The sequence below is a fragment of the Durio zibethinus genome, chromosome 3 (assembly GCF_047325235.1).
Source record: "Durio zibethinus cultivar Kanyao isolate XHJ-2024 chromosome 3, ASM4732523v1, whole genome shotgun sequence".
Taxonomy (NCBI): domain Eukaryota; kingdom Viridiplantae; phylum Streptophyta; class Magnoliopsida; order Malvales; family Malvaceae; genus Durio; species Durio zibethinus.
This window is the reverse complement of record NC_143164.1, coordinates 30,862,878-30,885,333: the sequence shown is the minus strand read 5'-3', so window position 1 is coordinate 30,885,333 and position 22,456 is coordinate 30,862,878. Positions and strand designations below refer to the sequence as shown.

At 31.8% G+C, this 22,456-nt stretch overlaps 1 protein-coding gene across 4 annotated transcripts; it reads right to left on the bottom strand.

Moving 5' to 3' along the window:
• Positions 1 to 1,266: 1,266 nt before the first annotated feature.
• LOC111283409 (myb-like transcription factor family protein) lies at positions 1,267 to 7,296 on the bottom strand. Of its 4 annotated transcripts, none has more exons than XM_022871941.2 (17): positions 6,914 to 7,296; positions 6,729 to 6,815; positions 6,319 to 6,384; positions 6,174 to 6,233; positions 5,959 to 6,015; positions 5,658 to 5,787; positions 5,433 to 5,500; positions 5,186 to 5,278; positions 5,011 to 5,058; positions 4,547 to 4,723; positions 4,119 to 4,229; positions 3,454 to 3,549; positions 2,242 to 2,313; positions 2,101 to 2,161; positions 1,979 to 2,013; positions 1,784 to 1,868; positions 1,267 to 1,579 (listed from the first exon to the last, which is right to left on the bottom strand). In XM_022871941.2, the coding sequence occupies exons 1-16, from the start codon at positions 7,025 to 7,027 to the stop codon at positions 1,791 to 1,793; spliced, it is 1,353 nt and encodes a 450-aa protein (XP_022727676.1). In that variant the 5' UTR covers positions 7,028 to 7,296; the 3' UTR covers positions 1,267 to 1,579; positions 1,784 to 1,790. The 4 variants fall into 4 exon arrangements, with proteins under 4 accessions (XP_022727676.1, XP_022727678.1, XP_022727675.1 ...); XM_022871943.2 differs by having other exon boundaries at positions 1,267 to 1,572; XM_022871940.2 differs by having other exon boundaries at positions 1,267 to 1,602; positions 6,914 to 7,275.
• Between the last annotated feature and the right edge of the window lie 15,160 nt (positions 7,297 to 22,456).

Here is a 22,456-nt window from a genome sequence, read left to right as displayed (position 1 = left end):
GTGATGGACTTTGGCTTTAAACTATAATACCAGGATCGAGCTACCACTTTAACTGTGATAGCTAGTCCTTTACATATAAAAACTTCATCTGCCTCTTACATCATCATGTGAGTTCGATAAAGCTTTAAATGATCAAAAGAACCAATGGTAACTTTGTACGTCTCCAAGATTGGCATGTTAAACTCTTTTGAGGGGCATAGTTCTATTAATCTCCTTAGTAAAAGACGAGGTCATAAAAAATTCGAGCTCGTCCTCTATAGCCTGGATTCTAGCTTCCAAATCTCTATTCAACTAAGACTTTAGGTCGACTTGTTTAGTTTTTTGGATGGTAGCTTGGGTTGAGGGGTGAGTATGGTAATGGCTACCTAAAATGGTAGGTTCCTCTTCAACTAAGGTTGATGAGGCTTTAATGTCCTCGTAGCTCGATTGCCTTCAACCGATAGTCTTCCAAAAGGGACTAGGTTAAGTACTTTAAAAATTTACAAAAGTATGAAACTTTGAATCATCTCCTTGAAAGACTGTAACTATTAAGTTAAAGTTTGAAATTGCTTCATTATAGGACTTGCCTATGTAGGCACAAGTCGATTTATGGGTTGACTGGTTTGAGTTTCTTTTTCAAATTGGACAGCTAGTTTTTCCTCAAGAACTCTGGATGGCATAATATTTAACTCCTCTAGACAATGAATAACCTCTTACTTGGCTCATCAAATGTTTGTAGCAAACTCTGAGTTGAAATGTAAAACCTTGAAATCACAATAAAAAGAAATAGAATAATTAAAGACAGGTTGAATGCTTTCTTAACATTTGCACTTCGACGTTCAAGTCAAAAAAAAATTTAAAAAAAGATATGAAAAAAATTGTAAAAGTAAAATATAAGACCTGAATGATATTATTTATAGTTAAAAGTGAAGGATTTGAGATAACGTAAACTACCCACGATCAAACATATGATCAAGATGACCTGACAAACCTAACTAATCTTGAAATGGGAAAAAAACCATTTTGCCTTTTAGACCCAAAAATGGCCCTAACAATTTTCTTATTAAAAAAAAAACTCATATATATATATATATATTTACATTTTAACCAAAAAAAAAATTAGAAATTTGTTTCTAATAATTCTACATACTTTTTTTGAAATTTTAGTGAAGAAAAAAGATACAAGAATCACTAACAATTTAGACAACTTACTAATGGTAAATTTTAATTTTCAAGTGTCTAGTGGAGGCAAATGCCCCCACCTGGATTCGCCCTTGCTCAATAGACTAAAAACTAAAAAGTTTTGTTTGTCACCATAATTTTCATGAGCACATGTTAATTTCTATTCTCATACAAAAATATTTACAAGGTCCAACAAGTCAACATACCTCACCTATGGAAATCGCTGAAAAATATGTTTTCAGTTTTTGGATTCTGATGTACCATTCAAAATGATGTCCAGTTTTTCCCACTTGTGACTACAAGGCTTAGACTCGGGTAAGAAAATAAGTTTCATAGTCAAACCACAGAGCTTCAGCATCTACTTCTGATGTCCTTGGAAGATTCAAAATGGGGGCTGACCTGAGTATGCCGCTGAAATCTTGCAATGCAATCAAATCCAGTCTGGTGAATTTGGAGAATCGGAAAAGCAATATCCTCACTAAGTAGAGAAACATAGTAAAGAATACAATAGGAGATCTACATGCATTGTGTCTAACATCTAAACTAAGACCAAAACTGAGCATGGAACATAGCCACCCTGCAGAGAACTCTCAACTTGTACAAGGTCAATTTGCTTGCTCACCCTTTTATTATAGATCTGAAGCCTTCAACTTTCTTGGCCTTTTATGAGCTGGTGAAGATGGAGTCTCAGATACTCTTCCAGGTCCCTAGAAACAATATCATAAGAGGTCATTTGGAAACCTAACAAAGCAAGGAGACAAACGAAAACACAAAGACAAGCAAATAAAAAAGATTAAAGAACATAATTGGCACATACCTTGCGTTTCTGCTCCCTTTTGCCAACCCTTTCACCTGGAATCACAATTAAATATGAAAGTACTCAAAACCATAAAACTCTTTCATCTCAGAGAAAAACTAAAAGAAAATTAGATATATTACCTCCAAAGCTAATGGTGTCAGGGACAAATGTTCGATCCTGATCTGCAGCTCGAAGTGATCGCTGCTCAAATAACAGACTCAAAAATCACATGTCTATAAAACTAGAGGAGATCAAAAAAATCAGAAACTCAGATTTTCAACCTTAGGTGTGCCTGGCATATCACCATAGGAACCATCACGGAAAGATGAACCCTCTGCCTCCTTGTATTGCAACTGTTAAAAGACACATAAAATCCATGAACTCTGAAAGCAACACACCACTTCTAATCCTGTATACTACTAATCAATCATAATTCATACACTTTTAACACCTTAGCTTAATTACTTGCTGTACACTAGTAGTCAATCATATTTCATAATTTAGGTTTTCCCAGCTCAAATTCTAAAACCCCACTTTTAACACCTTAGCTTAATGGGTAAAAGTTAAATGAATGATCTAATTTATATTCAGAACTTCCTATCTATGAAGAAAAAGTAATCATATTTGGGACTTATACAAAAAATGAGAAATACAATGACTTCAATACATTTTTTTTCATAAATAATAAATTCATTAAAAGGAACTGGAGATGTGAACTATAATTAAATCATATAATAATTTTGTGAGAATTTTTTAACTGTAGATCTTTAACAAAGTCTGGCCCTCCGTTGAAACCTAAAAATGATACTGACATTGTCAGGGAAACACTGGGGGTCCGGGACAGAAAATGAGACACCTCAGAATCTAAAATAATGCTCAATCCAATCATGTGCATGTGCAATAGTGCATGAAAATCATTGATATTCATAAATTGTTGTCAGACGTTCACCAAGAGACTAAACATAAGCGTCTTAGTTTATCAAATAGCAAGTCATTCCTGTCTATCTAAAAGAAAAAAAAAAAAAAAAAACAAAAAGGCAAAGTTAACAGGGGAACAACACTTAGTATTGCTAACAATCATAAGAGATATAGACAAAATAGAAGCCTAGATCGGATCAAAAAGTGGTAAGAGAAAAAAAAAAAACAAAATAAACAAAAAACCAAAAGGCAAAGTTAACAAGGGAACAACACTTAGTATTGCTAACAATCATAAGAGATATAGACAAAATAGAAGCCTAGATCGGATCAAAAAGTGGTGCAGTTATGCTAAAAGGAAAATAAATTTAAACATGATAAAATAAACTTTCATTCATCAGTTTACTTCTAAGGGGAAAAAGGAAATATAAAATAGAAGCAAAATGCAACTTATGCACATTTTCACATAACCACATGCAGTGAAGGGGTGGCACTCACTACATTGAAGGATTAGATATTATAAGACATGAGCAAAAGGAAGACTACTATTCTACAAATAATTTTGAGATACGAAATACCTGTTTCTGGAGATTTAGCAGAGTCAGAATTTCTTTCCTTAATTCCAGATGCTCGGCACAAACAGCCTTTGTTGGCACCTTTGGCTTTAAATTAACCTGTAAAGATTAATTTAAATTTTTACACCCAATTTCAGAAAGATAATTAAACTAGAACAAAGAAGAATGCTCACAAGATTTAGTATTGAGTTCCAGGAAAATGACTAGAAAGAAGGAACAAAGGATCTATTTTAGCCTAAATTGGCAATAATTATTAAAAGTAAATGATAAAACAGGATTAAGTTCTAGCTGTTAATAGGAGCAGTCATCTTACAATGACAACAACTATAAACAAGCACACTCAAATCAATGACAACATTCAAGTCATCTTACAATGACACATTCAAGTCAAATAATGTCTGTTCAACTGAATCTCTAGGCTATAAACAAGCAAACTCAAGTCAAAACGACCTTATGATCTGAGGAATCATACATTGAATATGTTCCTTCTGAAAGAGAGAACAATCTTCATGTATAGAACTTGCAATTTGACTTGGGTTGAAAAATGAAATAACCATATAAAAGAGTTTTCATATCTAGTCATCATGCATATGATATAACATCATCCACCAAAAACTGATCCAACAATATAGCTGAACAGCATCAAATTTCAGGGAGCATAGACAAACCCCAAGGTCTTGTAAGGTTTGCTCTACCCGCTTGATGGTCCTAAGTCCAGCAGATGAGCTTGCAGCTTGGACCATTTGCTCAAGGGCATAAGTTCTCAAATACACCCGAAGCTGAAAATGATATGAAAGCAGTTAGAGAACTTTTCTACAAGAGCAAAGAATATCCAGTAACAAACTTTAAAAAAATGCAAACATTCTTCTATATAAATTTCCAAGGAAAGGTAACATTTTCCTCAGGTATTTATTAGAGTATTTGACCATAAAAAATATTGGAAGCAAACAGAAACGAATTATTAAAGGGAAGCAGATATAGTAAGTCAGATTGCATACATTTCCCAAAGACAGAAGCAGCTTCCAATTTTATTTATTTTTATTCTTTGGAGAGAGAGAGAGAACAAAGAAAAATGAAGACCAGATGTTGCACATACCATACGCAAGGAAGCAAGAGTAGAGGTATTATCAGCCAATATTGAGGTAGAAGGTGCAACAGCTGCAGAGGGTACATGAACATTGGATGGAGATATAGCATCTCCATGACCAATAGCCTTCTCAGCATTTTCAGGACCAATATCTGATGTGACAGGCAAATCAGGTTCCTCGACACCCTGAACAGTATAAATAATAGAAAGCAATATTATTCTAGATTGTGGAAAACCCATGTGCAATCCCATATGCATGTACACAAAAACACACACATCCCTTCCTTGATTTCTTTCTGAGTTCCAAGGCAAGTATACAACATCAAATTTCTCACTCAAATCAAGTTGAAAATCTTATGCCTTTAGGTTCCAATTCAAAATTCAAGTGTGACATAACTGACAAAACTATTTAAACTCCCTTTTTTGAGGGTGCTGCAACTGCCCAAATAGCAGCTTTTCCACTTAATACTTACCTGTGCAGCCATGCGTGACTCAGCTATTCTTTTTGCTTCAGCAATAACCTGCAGAAACACACCATAGACCAGTAAAAAAAGAGTATGTATTCAATAAACCAGTCCACATGCAACTAGATGTTGGGAAGGTCACAAAATAAACTGCCATAATAAGTGCCAAAGAAATTTTATGTACCTCAGCATCTTTCCGCTCTTGATGCTTTGTTTGAGAAAGGACCATCGATAAAGCACGCTTACGTTCTGTCTCTTGAGAAACATTGTAGGGCTCCTATACCCAGAGGACAATATCAGAGATATACGGTATAACAATTGAAAAGAAATAATAATTTAATGATATGAGCAATAAAAAGGCTTATTCCTGTTACTAGAAATTGCAACATAAAAGTAAATCACTAGTATAAAATGTCGCTTATATACCAGACCTTAACAAGAGGATGCCCAGCAACTTCTCCAGGAGATGGAGCCCTAGCAATCAATATGGCTCGAGACACTGCATAATCACCATGAGAACCATATAACATCTCAAAGATAAATTGAAATAAAATCCACAGATGATAAATAAAATTACATGCAAATTAAAACAGTAAAAAGAACAGCGTGAGAGTGATCTGAATGATTGGCAATAGATAGTGTAAAAATTAGATTACCACTATAATAACGATCCTTCAGTTCCTCCACAGTACGGGATGTTGGGAACCTGTCAGCTATAATGATGAAGCGAAGATCAAATCGTTCGCAAAAGTCAAACAATTGGTCTGTCTCTTCCTTAGTCCATGTCTAATTAACAAGGTAAATCAAAAGAGAATTAACCTGGCAAATTGTACTCAAAGCAGCACAATTACAGGCCTTAATTCTACTATCTAATTTCACTATTTCAGTTAAACCAAAATGAAATAGCAATTAGTGGCAAAACAGAAACAAGAGCAGCAACCTCAAGTTTATACATACTGGATCAGTTAAATACTTCTCATACTCCTCATCTGTGTATCTGATAACATCAACAGACTGCACCACACCAGAAAAACAAACAAACATGTTCAATTTCATGAGCAAAAAATCCATATGAAAGGAAAAAACAAAGAAAAATTAAGTACATCATAAATTATTTTGCAACATAATATAGACAGAAAAAAAAGAAAAAAAAAAGCAAAATTTGTGCATACCTTGTTATACTTTGCAAAGGAATAATCACCTGTTGGCGGAACACCATTTACAACTCTCGCCTGTAAGGTATAAGAGAGACTATAAAATTAAATATGCCCACTTAGTTAAGGGAGAACTTTTTTCTTTAAAGAAACAGATACTTACCCAGTGGTAAAGTTGCAAATCATCCTTTCGGGCAGAGCTCGTGAAAGGAAGCCACTGCCATGTGATCTAAAGATAATTTCAAAATCATTAAGAAGCCCCAAATTACAGCATTGACCACCCAGAAATATCAATTTAACTTATTCAACATAAAATTAATAGTAACTTATATTTCTTATGCTCCATTTGGTAGCGGCTTACACTAACTTTTTCCTGTTTGCTCTTACTCCCTGAGATTTTGATATATGCAAATTATATCCATGAAACTCAAAATTCTAACCTTTGATTCCTCAAATATATATATATATATATTGCATTTGCATCCAAATTTACTTTATTTTATTTTCTATCAAAGCAAAATGCAAGCAAAAAAAAAAAAGCACTCTGACTAGCAAATGGAGTCTTGGCAAAACCTTCTCGTCGGATGGTGGGCGTCGTTTCAATTGAGAGACGTCAATTGAAGGCATAAGCGGAGCCAAACCTCCCGTAAGGGCATAAACCTACAAATTCCACCCAAAAAAAAGATTAAAAAAGAAGCCCTCTTTCACTCTGTTCAAGCTAAAAAATTGGAAAAAAAAAACCAACTAATTTTTTTTACCTCGCGAGATATGCCATCGGGTTTTCTCTGGGAATCTTTCTGGGGACGTGATTTCTTCTCTTGGGTTATTGGCAACGGCGTTTTGGGCAGTCCAAGGATGTCCTTCGCGTCCATGCTAAATTTTCCAACCCTCCCCCCAGAAATTTAATTAGGGATTTTGCGATCCATCCAAATTCACAACCTCTTCTGGGAAAGCAGTCGGCCTCTTTTCTTAATTAGGGATTTGATGGGATCGATTCTTTGTTTGCAGGAGAAAAATTCTAGGTTTTCTTCGAGCGCGAAAGAAGTTGTTTTTGAGCAGTGCAAAAATCAATTGCAGATCACTGACAGGCCGGTATTGATGACCGGGAACCTGCTCCTCCAGTTCCCATCTATTTTCCTTTAAATATAGATTCTTATTTTCGAAGTGACTTGAATGTTATAAGTTTTTTTTTTATTTTTTTCAAAGAAAAGTGCTTTTTTATTATTATTAAAATAGTGTGGAAAATACCTATGACATTTTAATGTACAGTTTTCTCCATTATATTCTGCTCATTTTATAAAATTGTCCTGGAAACTACTTCATGGAAATGGGAGAAAGAATAGTAAATTGAATTTATTTTTTATTAAAATGAATAATATGAATATTAATTGTTTAATTTAGGATTAATGTTTGGGGTGATTATCAATTAAAGATCTAACGTTTTATTTATTCCAAATTAAGATCAAATGTTTTCAAAATCTAACAAATAGGATCTTTTTAAACAGAATTGAAAAAATGCACTACACATTGTTAATTCACGTAAGCCACTGAATTATTTTACTTACATATCATTTTTGCTGATGAGACAAGCCACTAATGTTATTTTTTTTATGTGGTAATATTATTGTCATGTTCAATTAATGATAAAAATGAACTTAAATTGTAATTTTGAAAAATCCCAATTTAATTAACTATTAAAAAAATTTTCTGTCCTGTTTACATTGCTCTCATCTGCAACATAAACCATTGGCATTGCTCTCATCTACAACGTAAAAGCTTTCAGTTTCCACGTCCTGTTGACTTTTTTAAGACTTCGTTTATTTAGTAAAAAATGACTTTAAAAGAATAATTTTTAAAAAATATTTATATTTTTTAAATTAAAAGAAATTTTTTATTGTTTGAATGAGTTAATAAAAAATATTTCTATTATTTAGTTGTTTTTTGAAAAATTATTTTTTAAATAATATTAATATAATTATTAAAATATTAAAAATTATTGATTATTAAAATTATTAATATTCAAAAATAATTATATTTTAATAATAATATTTAATATTAAAATATTATGTTAATATAAAAAATAATTAAAATAAAACTATTTATTATTCTTTATATTATTTATTAATATATTATAATATTATTTATTAATAAGATTTATTAATATATTATTTTAATAGTATATTATTTATTAATATTATATTATTTATTCATTATTATTATATTATTTATTAATTAAATTAATAATATTTATTATTAAATTATTTATTAATATAATATTATTTATTAATATATTATAATATTATTTATTAATATTATATTAATAATATATTATTTATTCATATAATATTATTTATTAATATAATATTATTTATTTATTAATATAATATTATTTATAAGTAAAATTATGCTTAAAAGAATTAATAAATAATTATACTCATAAAAAGCTCTTTTTTCGAAAAATATCTTCTCATTTTCAAATCCGCAATACAATTTAAAAAAAAAAAGCCTTATTGTTCATTCACCAGTAAGTCATTTTTCGTTGACCAGTCAATTATTTATCAAATAAACACCTAAAAATGTAAAAATCAATTTTTAAAAATTATTTTTCACGAAATAAACGGAACCTAAAACTATTATTAATTTAAGTAAAGTAATTGTTTTGGGTACTAGTGGGTTAAATGGTGACATGGAGGTCATGTAAGGGATTGATCTATACCTATAGCAAAAACCATAGTTGAAGAGTCCAAGTTGGTTCTTTGATATGCGCTATGACACTTAAGTTAGTCAAGTATTTAAGGTTTGTGGAGAAAAAATGTGAGCTATAGATAATAGATAAGAAGCTTAAAAAAGAAAAGTTTAGAATTAATATATCTAGACATCATTTTTATCTTAAATACGAGATAATGGATATCATTTTTATCTTATATACGAGACAATGGATGGTGATGGGACTAAGGTTGTTGACAGTTGACGAAAAATTCATGTAGAGCTTGAGGAATGTGAAGCTTGAGAAAATATTATGTGAGTAAATATGAGCTGTATTTAATGATTTTAGGCTAATGTTGGTGCCATTTAATGATCTCAGGTAAGTAAGAGACCAATTAGTTTATTGTGAAGTAATGTCCTAATGGGACATTAGTATTGGTAGTTGGGCAAGCCTATCCATAGGCAAATGAGTGGTGATGAGCTTATATTGTGGCAATGAATTTTAATGTCAATCCTTTTTAACGGTAACGTGACAGTCGAATACATATCGATTTAATGAGTGTGGATGTTGACCTTTTTAATTATTGTTGACCTTGTTGACTATTGATTGGGTATAACAATTGGCCCCAATGTCCTAAAAAGATTATAAAGTGATCGCCCTTAGACTTTTACGAGGGCATGCCATCGAGATTTGGCGAGTCATTCGGGTCGGGGAACCTTTTTATGGTCAGCTTCTTGAGGACTTGCCAATGTTGATATATGGCTTTTGTTTAGGCGAGTAGTGCTGATGATATGTCCGTGTTGGGAGAAAGATTTTATCTTGGTAAGCCACGTGATGACGTGTCCCTATTGGGCGAGGGACTCTGCCTTGGCAAGTTTGTTGATGACGTGTCCATTTTTAGGAGAGGGACTCCATCTTGGCAAGCCATGCTGATGATGTATCCTGTTGGATGAGGGACTTTGTCTTAGCAAGGTTACTGATGATATGGTATGTCGAGGCATATAGAGTAGTAAGTGAGGAGAAATTTTTTTCTGCCCAGACATTGTGCAGCACATGTGACACCAGTAAATAGAGTGCGTCTTCAGGCAAGTTTTAAAATGTGCACCTCTGTTTTTTAAATATGCGGCTGTGTGGGTCCTATGGTGTAGTGGGGTTGAAAGGTTGTCAGGAACAATTAATGGTTTGAAATTTTAAATTATAATAGTTCAGCGAGTGAGGGAATAAATGTGTTTTTTTTTAACCGTGTAACCAAAGCATCAATCCTAATTTGGGAATTAATATAGATCGTTTCATGACCGATCAAAACAGTGCTTTAATTCGTATCATTTCAATAGGACGTGTGGCTGAGTATAAATAGCAAAGACGGAAAAACTTATACTCACATTGTCAATTTTTGAGCAATGAAAGCATTTGGTTGTCTGAGTTTTGTGGGTGTTGTGAGTTCTGTTACTATTAGTAGAAAATTCTTGTAGGTAAGGGATTTCCTAGGTTTTATTATTTGTTAATTTGAGTGTGACTTAGCAAAATGGCACCAAAGAAAAGAGAGGTGATTACGGATTCAAGTGACAATAAAAGGTGTTACAGTGCTAGCTACTAGCATTAGGGCTCAAGGTAGGAGAGAAAGGATTCAAGGGAGGGATTGTGGAAACTAGGGGCTTCAAGGCAACAGTGGTTGTTGTCGTGGTATAGTGATTCAAGAGTGAGGTGCTCTGACTTTGAGGCATGTGCCCCTGGTGGCAATAAAAGAAAAAGAAAAGGGAAGGGGAAAGAAATGGTTGCAGAGGAACCGAAGGACCTCGTGCCAGGGACTTGGCCTTTAGATGTGTACCAGTTCGTGGCCACAGTAAGCATGGCAAACCAACTCTTGGATCGCATAAGCTTTAACCTATAGAGCTCAATGTACTTTGTTCTGTACCCCTGAAGGTTTCACAATTAGTTAGGTAGGGGTAAATAAAGGACTGTCAGGGTTTTATTTGCATAACTTCTGCCATGGGCTTCACCACCGTTGCACCTTTTCTTCCATCTTTTAATTTTGTCGCATCACAGCTAGTCCTCAATGCTTGGGGATACTACTGACCTACTTATCTACTATTAATTAAGGAAGTGGGTTCCTTCTATGAATGTAATCTCGGTGTTGTACATGTTGAAGGACGTCAACAGGTGGCTCTACTACCTCTAAGCTCGTGGGTGGTCGTCTGTGGTGGAGTTGCTTTCCAATAGCCATCCCAACTAAGATAGGTTCGTGGTGGCCCACACAAAGATACCTACCGTGCGATTTCTTTTTAAAATTAAGTGGTCCTATGCTAGTGCGTTGGCGAGGGGAACTCTCAAGCTTAGAGAGGATGAAGCCAAGCAAGTGAATGTTTTGAATGACAAAAATTTGTCCTATGCCTCACTGGCCATCCACTAGAATATTAGCGATGACGAGGGCTTAACTGCTGCTGTACAAGAGGTGTTAAAACAAAGGGAAGAGCAGGATGGGGGTGGTGAAGACCGGGGGTAAAAGTTAGGAGTGCAAGCCCTAATGCCCAAGGGGAAAGAGGACTTGGGTGGTAAAAAGAGTAAGTTGGCCATTCGTATCTTGCTTGACTTGTAGGTGAAATTAGTTAACTTAGAATCTATGTTGATGTGGTTTTGTTGTGTATAGTATTATTAAAGATGGTGGCGATGAAAGCTAAGAAACCCTTGGTTTGTTAAGGAGGTAACACGCAAAAGACTGGTCGCGTGCAGGAAGTACTGGAAGAGAGGCCGGCTATGGCTGTCACTGTTAGCATGCATGAGGATGTTGGTGTGTAGAATTCTACGGGGACCTAGAATGTTCGCATGCGTTAGGTTAGTAGGGGTGCTAGGTGTTAGTGGGTCTATAGGGATGGGCTCTGGTGTGCCAAGTGCTAAGGTCGTGGAAGATGGTAATTGTATTATGTTTTATCTTGTGTGATTATGGTGAACTAATTCTAATGTCTTTGTTTATTTTGTAGAAATGGATTATGCTACCAAAGTCTAAAGGATCTTGTAGCAAGTGAAGTGGAGGGGAATAGGTCTTAGGCCCCCTACTTCGAAGAAATAAGCTGTTGGTACATCTAGTGAGCCCAGTGGTACAGTGCCACTACAAGAAAACTGTCATATACCAATGATAAAAAAATCATCGTAAAACTTAAAAATTTATCAGTATAATATAATAAACCTTATATTGACAGTTAAAATATATCTTTCGATTAATTTTTAATTGTCGATATATCCTTTATTAGTCTAGACATATACTGATGGTTTTTTAAGATGTTAAAATAGATAGTAACGATATGCCAATGGTCTAAGTACATTAGTAATTGTATATCCGTTCGTATAGCATCTGTTGTATGTTCTACCATTATACCTTTTATTGACGGTTAACATTAATCAGTATAGATTTGTATTTTTGAATTTTTTTGACCTAAAATGACGATTGACGCTCGTCATTATAAACTTATATGTTTTAATTTTTTTTTACCTATATTGATGGTTAACGTCCATTGGTATAGACTTACATATTTTATTTTTTTCGATGAGTTATCCGACATTACATTTTATTGACGATTGGTGATTGTCAGTGTAGCTTGAAATATTCTAATGGTCAAGTGCATCCGTATAAATGTTATGACGTTGGTAAATTTTTTTTTAAATTATATTTTCAATTATTAATATTAATTTATTTATAATTATAATATGATATGTTTTCATATAAAGGAAAAATACACAATAAAGTAAAAAATATTTAATAACATTAAAATTACAAGTAAATTATTTATAATATATAAACTTAGTATAAGTCAAGAACTAAAGTGATTATACCAAGTCTGATAAAATAAATATTATTGAATGTCTATGATTGATGTCTACAAACATGGTGCTCAAAGTAAATAAATAACTTCCTAAAGTAAATGATTCCATCATGGATTTTTACAAAGAAACATCTACATAGCATAAAAAAGACAATTAGATAATCCTTATAAATTGTCTTATATATATATAGAAGGTAAGAATAAGAGAAAATAACAAGAAGTCATAAAAGAGCAACTGATTAATTACTAATAAGAAATAAAGATCTACATGATACACAAAGTATGCATGCCTATGACTAATGGCCAACATTAGCCTAGATGTGAGATGTAAGAGAAATAGTTTAACTCTAGATTAGGAAAAGCAAGTAGGTAAAGGCATACATGTTTACACACATTACAAAAAACACCAGCTCCCTACTTAAGGAAGACATTGTTCTAGCTACCCCTAGTCGCTCCAGCTTAAAGATCCAATGTTAAACAAAAAAATTAACTTTTCCATTACAACTAACCCAATATTCTTTTTCCTAAAACCTTACCATGCCGATAGAATCCAACCATCCATATGAACTCTAAGAAATGCCCAGAAAATGCTTGTCCTCCAATTCCCTTATACAATTGCATTAGCCTTCAAAATCACTCATTAAACATAAGACTTTCACTTTTTCAACTAATAACCTTGAAACCATTCAAAGCTCTAAATGAATACACTAAAGTCCCTTTTGGCCAAAATAACAAATGCCCAAATTCGTATAGAACATAACAAACAAAAACAACCCTTCAAAAACCTCTTTTTAAAGCAAACCTCACCTTCACATAAACCTAATTTACTTTCACCTTAAACAAAAAATCCAACAAATTAAAGCAACAAATTGTGAGAGTAAACTAATGGTTGATTGCACTTATAATAGAAAGTTTGAAACTTTAAGCTTACTTGTGAATCCTTAGAGAGAAAGAAAGAAAACAAAAAATGAGTAGAGTTTTGGCCTTTACTATATCACCATCAAAGAGCAGCAGAGAAAATACTAAAAACATTTTATAAGGTTAGGGTTTATTTCTCTTTGTTTTTCTTCTACAATAACCTTAACTTTGTGTGAGAAGAAAAAATTTAACTTTGATTCTCTTTCACTCTTTGTATCTTTTTTTTAAAGAATTAACAGGCAAAGGCATACATGTTTACAAGCAAGCAAAAGCCTGCACCCCTTTCTCCCTTGTGTTATTAAATCATAGTATGATTTAATGATTATTGACAATAGATAATGTTTCAAGCATACAATTATATGATTTAAAAGCTAGATTCAAAATTGATTTTGACATTCTATATAGGAAACAAATATAAAGCATAGTATTTCCACATATATATCATGTGACGACAAGTTTACCATATTTTGATTAGGTTGATGAATTGAATTTAAAGAATGATAGTTTTCATATGTGATTTCTGGAGCACTACTAGCATCAAGAACCTAAAAATAATTCAAAAAACTTTGAATAAGGTTTAAGATTCATGAGCAAAATGACAATTTACATATATATATATATTAAAATAAATGTTATATATACCTCTTTATTCACCATGTAAGTAATAGTATTCAAGATATCCATATTCTAATTAGGAATTATCTTTGAAGTATTGATAAGATAGTACTTTCTGAATTGGTAGAGCTTTTTTCTATTCTTTTACGATACTCATCAATGTGCTTATAGGGTAGCTTCCACAATGAATATTCAACATCTTGAAGTTCTATCAGTTCATGATCATTCAAAATGAAATTCACATAACTTAAACAAACCTTATAGTATAAGTCCTAAACATCAGAGTGCAATAAACCTTTTGAGTGGATTAATGCCCACAAATACTTTTTTATCCTAGCAATCTGAGACCAACATGATTTGAAGAGTCAAAAACTAACTAAACTAATTAGATTAATACCAGAAAAATGTCTACTGAAAACTAGCTCTGAAACAATAAGAAGAATGTGAACCTCTAGTAGTTTGTATTGCTTGAATGAAACTAAAAACAAAATGGCTTTTAGATTTCACTCCAATCCATGAATCATTTTCTAAATTATTGTTTATGAAATCCCAAGCAGAGGATTTTATTTCTTAAATTCATCCACCAAGCATATCTCAAATCCATAGATAAATTAAACTTTTCCTAATTTTAATACATTTTCTAAATCTATCCCACTACTCATAAGCCATAACAAATCACGTTCATATCTTGAATCACAAATTCTTCTTCCCAAATGAGCCATAAATGGTGTGAAACAACTCTTTGGAATAATGCTTCTTACATTAGAAAACTATCTATTTGTAAAATATTGGACTTCTTAATTAAAAGACCTTTCAAGATTTGAAGTTACTGGGACTTTAATAGCATATTCTTGTTTTTAAAAAATGCTAATATACCTATTAGAAAGTAAATTGATGTTGAAAGAAATTCTTTGCTTATTTCCCTTTTATATGTTTTAACTACAAACTCACTTACTTAAAAAACAAATAAAAGACTTCATCTACAAAACCATCCAAATGTTTTTAACATGGTTGAGAGAAAGCTTTTGATTCAAATAATAATTTAAGTGAATTTGACACCTTATGCAAAAAATTAAGAAAAAATAATCATACTAATAAAATGATCTTGGTTCCACAAAAAAAATACCATATCCAAAGCACTAATGCCTCTAAAATTCAACTAAGTTTCCCAGTCACTATCATTAATGGGGAAAAAAAAAAGGCAACAATTAACGTTTTTCAAGGTGATTATGAATCCAAAAAATTGCCATCATCATCACCATGGAAAAAGTATTATAAGTTCTGAAGTGAGAATTGCTTAATTAATGCCCCAAAGTTTTCAACTTTATAAGCAATTATTCTATTAAGAATAAAACTTCTTATTTACTCGCAATATAGAAAAGAAAACAATTAACTATAAGAGAATTGCAGAAATTACTTAAAAATTTAAGAAGAAAAAAAAACTTGCATAAAATGAAATTAAGAAAATTCTCATCTACAGAGAGAGCAAAGTCAAACATTTATCATACAAAACATGAAGTATTAGTAGAAAATAAGAAGGGAAGCAAGACCAGCAATAGTAAAATAAACCATATCAATGTAAACAACCAAGACATAATCAAAGTAAAAGAGCTAAAATCTTTTTTAATGACCATAAACCTAAGAATACCATACCTAAAAATGAGAAAACAGAAGCAGGAAACAAAAAAAAAAGACAAATGAAAAGAAAAAAGCATCAACAACAAATCGCATGAAAGATAGTACCTTACTGCCAATTTTTGGAAAAGAAACTATGAACAAACTAACTAAGCAAAAATACCTACATGGAAAGGAAAGAGAAAAAAAGAGAGAAGTGCAGGGATTAGTAGTTGAAAGAAGAGATTTAGCCACTCGTAATGCTCAGTTATGAAATAAAAAAAGTAAAAGGTGGCTGCTAATTTAAAATCGACATAAAAACACTCTAAAACAAAAAAAAATTAAAGCAACCAAAGAAACAAGAAAAAGGAAACATGAAGCTAATTTGTGCGAACTAGGAAACCTCTATATGGTTTCCTTTTAGAAGAATGAAAGCTTTTAAAATTTAAATCAACATAAAAGACATTTTAGTTATCATAAGAAAATTATAAACCCTAAAAATTCTAACAGGAATTGGAACGCTAAGACTGTTTCATGATTTAATAAAATAAAACATGAAATTTTCTTAGAATCTTAAAAATATTACCTAATTAAATTGGTTAATTCAAGTTTCCAATTACAATAAATTTAAGCAATCAAAATTTAAAAAGAAAAAAAAAGTAAGAGAAACATATAGTAATATAATCAACTCCACATCCAATTTTCTTCTTAGACTTTGGATGGTATGAAAGTAACCTCTCAAGATTGAGAATGGAAGTTTGGGAGTTGAGTGAGAAAGACAAGAAAACTTGAATCGGTGGAGATGGTAGGAGGAAGAGAGGCAAATTATGGAGATTTACGAATGTAGGGTTATTTGGGTTTAGGGTTTTTGGGAATTAGGGAGACTGGCAGTTGAGAAAGAGAGACGAGTGGTAGACTGAGAGGGAGTGAGGCGAGCGATAAATTGAGGCAAGATAGAAATAGTTTATGGGTGTGGGAATTTTTTTTAATTGTTGTAAATAATTTATTTTTTTGTCTTGCAACTATTTAATTTAGTGTTTAATTTTAAGGAAATTTGAGAAATTATAGTTTTTGAGAATTTTTAGAGGGAAATATTATGAATTAATACTTTTTAAAAAAGAAATTAGGAATTGATGTTTTTTTATAGCTTATATTGATGGTTATAATAATAAACATCAATGGGGAAATATTGTGAATTAATATTTTTTTAAAAAAAATTAGGAATTAACATTTTTTTGGAACTTATATTGATGATTATAATAATAACCGTCATTATATAACATACTTATATTTACAGATATTTATATATTGCTAGAAAAAGTTTACCTATATTGATAGTTGTACAAAGTGTTGGTATAAATATTATATATTTTGATCTTATTAAAAATCCATTAGTATAAGTATCTTTTATTGACGTAATTTGATTGTTAGTGTAATCAAGTGTCAATTTCTCTAACAATTTTTTTGTAGTGTTTATTGATGGGTAGAAATAACCATCAATATATCCTATAGCTATACAGACAATTAATTACTTTCATTGGTATAAGTACTATTTACCAATGGATTTTTTACAAGGTGAAACTTATATCGACAATTAAAATACAATTTGTCAATATGTAAATATGTATACTGACGATTATTTATATATTGTTAGAAAAAGATCAATATATATTGACAAAAAAAATAAAATGTTGGTATACGCACTGTCTATATTGACAGTAACAAAAATCCATCAATATAGTTACTTTTTACTTACATAATTTAACTATCAGTATAGGTAAGTGTTAGTATATAACATTCTTATACTGACGAATAGTTATATGCCATCGAAAAAAATTTATCTATATCGAAGGGTTATATAAAATGTTGGTATAGGTATGATATATTCTGACAATATTAAAAATTCCTTAGTATAAATCTCTTTTACTAACTCAATTTGATTATCAGTATAATCAAGTGTCAGTATATAAAAATTTTCTTATAGTCTACCCGGCATTAAGGTTCAACCTATGGCACCCATTGTGGTGCCCATAGTTACAACATCCAATATTCCTACTCTTGTAGGGACTATATGCTTGCCATCTTCTATGTCCACTATAGGTAAGACTAGCACTCTTCTTCTATCAAGGTTACTTGTCTCTAGCACCATGTCCGTTACACCTTTAACCATGCCACCAACTATGGTAACTCATTTAGTGGTGGTGATCACAAATATTAGCATTCTTTCTAATAAGGAAATTGAGGCTTCATTGAGGGCTGCTACATTTATGGCTAGGTATTCGGGCAAGATGCTAGACAATATGTCTACCTCAGACTTCAGAGCTATCCATGACCAACCAACCACCATCATTCCCCTCTAAGGCAACTTGTTTATGGGCCATGACCAGTCTGCCTCATTTTGCAAATGAGAAAGTGTAGTAGTTTCCTATTTTTAACAACTTCCAAAATGAGCTTGTGCTTGCCACTAAGGTAAGTATTGAGTGAAGTTGATAATTTTATACTTATGGGTTGTCTTGATGTGTTATTGTTGACTATAATCGTTTACTATTGTATAGTCTTTAGCGAATAAAATGGGCTTGTATAAATAAGTGAGGTTACTAGTAGAAGACCTACAATGTAAGAGAGAGATCTTATAAAAAAAAGCCAAAGCCAATGCAAATCATGATACTTTGTTGTGTGAGAAAGATGCCACAATCGAAGGCTTAAAAACTTTCAATGCCACCTTATAAAAAAATATGGAAAAATAGCTAAGGGAGGTTGCTAGCAAAATTACTACCACGCAGTAATGCCTTAATGTTGCCACTGTTTACTTAAAGGAAGTTGAAAAGGAAAAGACCAAGCTACAAGGCGAACAAATGGTAGCTACTACTTGCACCAACTAGGTAACGATAGAGAAGGACCAAAGTTTGGCACAGGCCCAATAGTTAGAGGAGAAGTTAGCAAAGGCTGAGTTGGAGATATAATGTACAAAATCTTTAAAAAGAATGGCTGAGAAAGAGGTGAGTGGACTAGTGTATGCTTAGCCATTGGAGAATAGTACGAACTCTTAGCCATGTCCCAGGTTCAATTATAGCTAGGGCCATTGGACATGATAAAAATGGACTTCTCAAATATGAGAATATTGTCAGAGGACTTTGATGTAGAGTTTTCAAAAGATGTGATCCAATTAGAAAGAGTAAGGATGTTAAAGGAATTAACAAGATATCAAGCGTTCTGACCTAAATGTTCTGCCAACTTCAAGTGTCGAGGCAAATAATTCTAGAACCGAGCTTGCTTTTTTTAGTTGTGATGCTAGTGCCATAATTCCTATCTCTAATGTATCTAATCCTCTTGTGATTTTGACTGATTATGCTTCAAACCATACTACTTAGAATTTTTTACATTTTGATATATTTTTATTTGCTATTCCTTATGTCACAAATGCTTTTATAAATAAAAATTTAAAGTTTCTATAGTAATTTTTATCTCATTTTTAATATACGTATTTAATTCACGCATGTATTTAACTTTATGTTGTTTGTTGAGGAAAAGGCCCTATGATTAAATGTGAAAATTTAGTATAGAAAAGTCTAAGTTAGGAAAGTTTTTAGTGACTACTAGTTTTGGCATCATAACTTAACAAAATTATTTTTTGTGACAACAAGTTTATGCTTGTAATTTCTGGTTCTTGTACTTTGTAGCTACAAATTCATTAGGTCTCGAAAGTTAGGCAACTTTATATGATGGTTTTTTTATACGTGTGAAAGTTTACACAATTCAAACTAAGTTCATTTCTATCATCTCTTTAGGATTAAGTAAACTGGGTAACTTTGTGTGATGGTTTCTATATTTATGGAAGGTAGGACTTTTATATTCTCATAAAAGGCAAGTGATGATGAGTTTAGACAGTAACTATTTCATGCTTGATGCACCAAGGTTATAACCTTCAATCGACTTTAAGGAGATAATGCTTGCAATTATACTAGAAAAGGAGCATAATTGCAATCAAGTGTAAGTTCTGAGGAAAATATAGGATAACATTACCATATTATAGGTGTAAAGATTAGCAAGTGTAACTTGTCTTAGGATGGTTCTCTATTAGCATTGATAGTAATATTTTGAATGGTGTATGAGGCACGTTAAGTGTATTGGCATAGGAGCCTTTATTGTAAGAATGAGTTTAACGCGCAAGGCACTTGAACATGTTGGCATGGGAGCCTGAGTGAGAGAATAAATGTGGCACACAGGGCGCATTAAACATGTTAGCATGGGAACCTTAACACGAGAATAAATATGGCACATAAGGCGTGTTGAGCGTGTTGGCAAAAAATAGGGTTTGTATTCACCCATATTCCTTAATGCGAGAATAAATGTGGCATGTAAGGCATATTAAGTGTGTTGGCATGAGAGCTTTAATGCAAGAATAAATATGGTGCATAAAGCACATTAAGCACATTGGTAAGAAGTAAGGTTTGTGTTTGCTCATATGCCTTAACTTAGATTTAATGTGTGGAAAAAAGAAATAGAACACTATCTTATCTTTCTTTAAAATTTCCTTTACAAGATTTTTACAAAGGAAACAAATGAAATCTAATACATGTACAAAAGACAATCAAAATACCACAAATTAAAGAACTAAATGACTTGGTAGCTCAGTGTTGGATGTTTTAAATATAATATTTCTTCATATGGATGCCATTTATGTCTTCAGTATAAGTTGCTCCCAAGTCTTGTAACTTATATGCCTTAAAACTAGTTACAATAAAGATTCGAAATGGTCTTTTTTAATTTAGGGACAACTTCTTTATTTCTATAACTGGTTTACTAGCTTCACATTTTTTTAGTACCAAGTTGCCTAATTAGAAATGCCTATGCTTGACTTTAGTGTTGTAATATTTGGCAACTTATTAAGCCATAGCGAGCCATTTTTACCTTAGCCAAGTTCTTGGTTTCTTGTAATAAATCGAAATCATCCCTTAAGACTTCTTCATTCATCTCAAGATTAAAAGTGTGTTGTCCTCATTGTGTTTACTCCATTTCAGTTAGTATCATAGCTTCTGTCTAATAAGTTAAACTAAATAGAGTCTCACCTGTTGCTAAGTGATTAGTTGTTCTAATTGCCTAAAGTATCTCAAGGGTGATTGCATTAAAATTATAGTATTTCTTATTTATTTTTAGAACAATCTTTCTTGTATTTGGGTTTGTTCCTTAAGAATTTTTTTGCAAAAATACTCCTAAATGTACATTTGTTTCATGTAGGTAAAAATAGAGAAATTGAGGAAGTTTGGCCAATTTGTACTTAATTTGGAAGATTTATGGTGGTAAAAGTTATCAAAAGTCACAACTAGTATAATCGTGCTTTATTACCTATTAAGGTAGTTTTTTTTTTTCTATGATTTCTTGATTTTTAGATGATATTTAGATTATAAACCGGTATTGTCAAGGTAGACAAAACCTCTTCCACTAGGAATTTAAGTCCATAAGATTAGCAACACATCAAATTCATATTATATAATGTATATAGGCCATAAATATTCAAGATCTTACGTTGAAGGGCGATGTTAATTCTATTTTAAAAAATTAGCTTCGAAAAATTCTTTTATATGAAGCCCTTCTTTCTTTTATAGTAATAAATAATTTATTTTAGTTTTGTAGTATTTGATTGGATCGGACGTAACTTATTTAGGGTTCCCTATTGAAAAAAGAAAGAAAAAAAAACACTGTCTATAACTTTATAGGAAAATTGTTTGTATTACATCTAAAAAATGTTAATGAAGAAGTATATATATATATATGTATTGGAGCAATTTATAGCAACATAAGTTCTTTCTGTCACTTTCTTTTCTTGGAGCTCATTGTATGGTAAAGACATGGGTCCTTTGAGATAAATTAGACAAATTCCTTAATACGACAATTCATCATTAATTTGTATGTGATCATGACTTGATTCCAAAAGCATTTATCACATGTTTAAAATCGGTGAACAAATTTCAATTCAAAATCTCAGCATTATCAACTATCTCACTCACTTACTCTGGTTCACACATTTGTTATTAAACCCAAACATAAAAAAGAATTTGACAATTTAATAAACTTGGTGGATTTGCCTTTTTTTTTATTTTCTTCTTATTTTACTCTGATATCTTCAAGGGAAGTACAGTCAAATATTATTTACTAGCTAGCTGGCTGGCTATGTGAAAACATCTTGGTAAAAAACTTTATTTGCATTGCCTGAGGGAATAATTCCAAAGGGAGAAAGTTGGCATGCAAAGTTGGAATGCGAGCAGTGTGAAAACTTATTAAAAGAAATGAATATATAAGGGAGCGTTTTGGACTAATATATATATAGTTTTTTTTTTTTTTTGAAATGATATATAGGCTATAGTTATTAGGATGCATTGGTATAATAATTAATAATGCACATCATGAATATAAGGTTATGTGAATGAACAATTGAAACATGACGTCTTGATTTAGTGGTAAAAAAGAAATATTACTAAAAGAAAATGGCATATTAGCGGTAGTTTTGTAACGACCCTTCACTTACAAACATCGTTAGCTTTCGTGTTTTTATAAAACTTAAGGTATTTATTATCAAAACGTCACTAAATATTCAAATAGCAAATTTGTTACTTATAAAAGCCACCCAC